The sequence below is a fragment of the Tupaia chinensis genome, unplaced genomic scaffold (genome assembly GCF_000334495.1).
Source record: "Tupaia chinensis unplaced genomic scaffold, TupChi_1.0 Scaffold147500_2, whole genome shotgun sequence".
In the NCBI taxonomy this organism is placed as follows: domain Eukaryota; kingdom Metazoa; phylum Chordata; class Mammalia; order Scandentia; family Tupaiidae; genus Tupaia; species Tupaia belangeri.
This window is the reverse complement of record NW_006207352.1, coordinates 569275-569712: the sequence shown is the minus strand read 5'-3', so window position 1 is coordinate 569712 and position 438 is coordinate 569275. Positions and strand designations below refer to the sequence as shown.

Below are 438 nucleotides of genomic sequence, written 5' to 3'. Positions count from 1 at the left end.
GCCGGCGGACGAGGGGGCCCGCCCCCCCCCCCCCCCCCGCCAATGGGGCGCCGGCCGGGGCGGCCCTTACGCGGCGCCTAGTAACGGCCGCGTGGTTGCCGGGGCGCGCGCTCGGTCCTCGCCGCTGGTATCCGCGCTGCGTGTGCTTCGGTTCCCGGCGGCGTGGCAGCATGAAGATCGAGGAGGTGAAGAGCACCACGAAGACGCAGCGCATCGCCTCCCACAGCCACGTGAAGGGGCTGGGCCTGGACGAGAGCGGCCTGGCCAAGCAGGCCGCCTCGGGGCTCGTGGGCCAGGAGAACGCGCGCGAGGTGCGGCCCGGCGGGGAGGCCGGCCTGGGGCGGCGGGGAGGCCGGCGGGGCCGGAGGAGGCGCGCTGCCCCCTCGCGATGACTCCGGGCGGAGGCGGCGACGCTCGCGGGCCCCCGAGGGGCGCCGG

General features: G+C 79.0%; 1 protein-coding gene across 1 annotated transcript in view; it reads left to right on the top strand.

Annotated features, from left to right (window-relative positions):
- Positions 1–170: 170 nt before the first annotated feature.
- RUVBL1 (RuvB like AAA ATPase 1) overlaps positions 171–438 on the top strand; it is a 27839-nt gene continuing 27571 nt past the window's right edge. The window contains exon 1 of the mRNA XM_006169814.3: positions 171–311. Within this exon, the coding sequence (XP_006169876.1) occupies positions 171–311 (141 nt within the window). The remainder of the gene's footprint in view (positions 312–438) is intronic.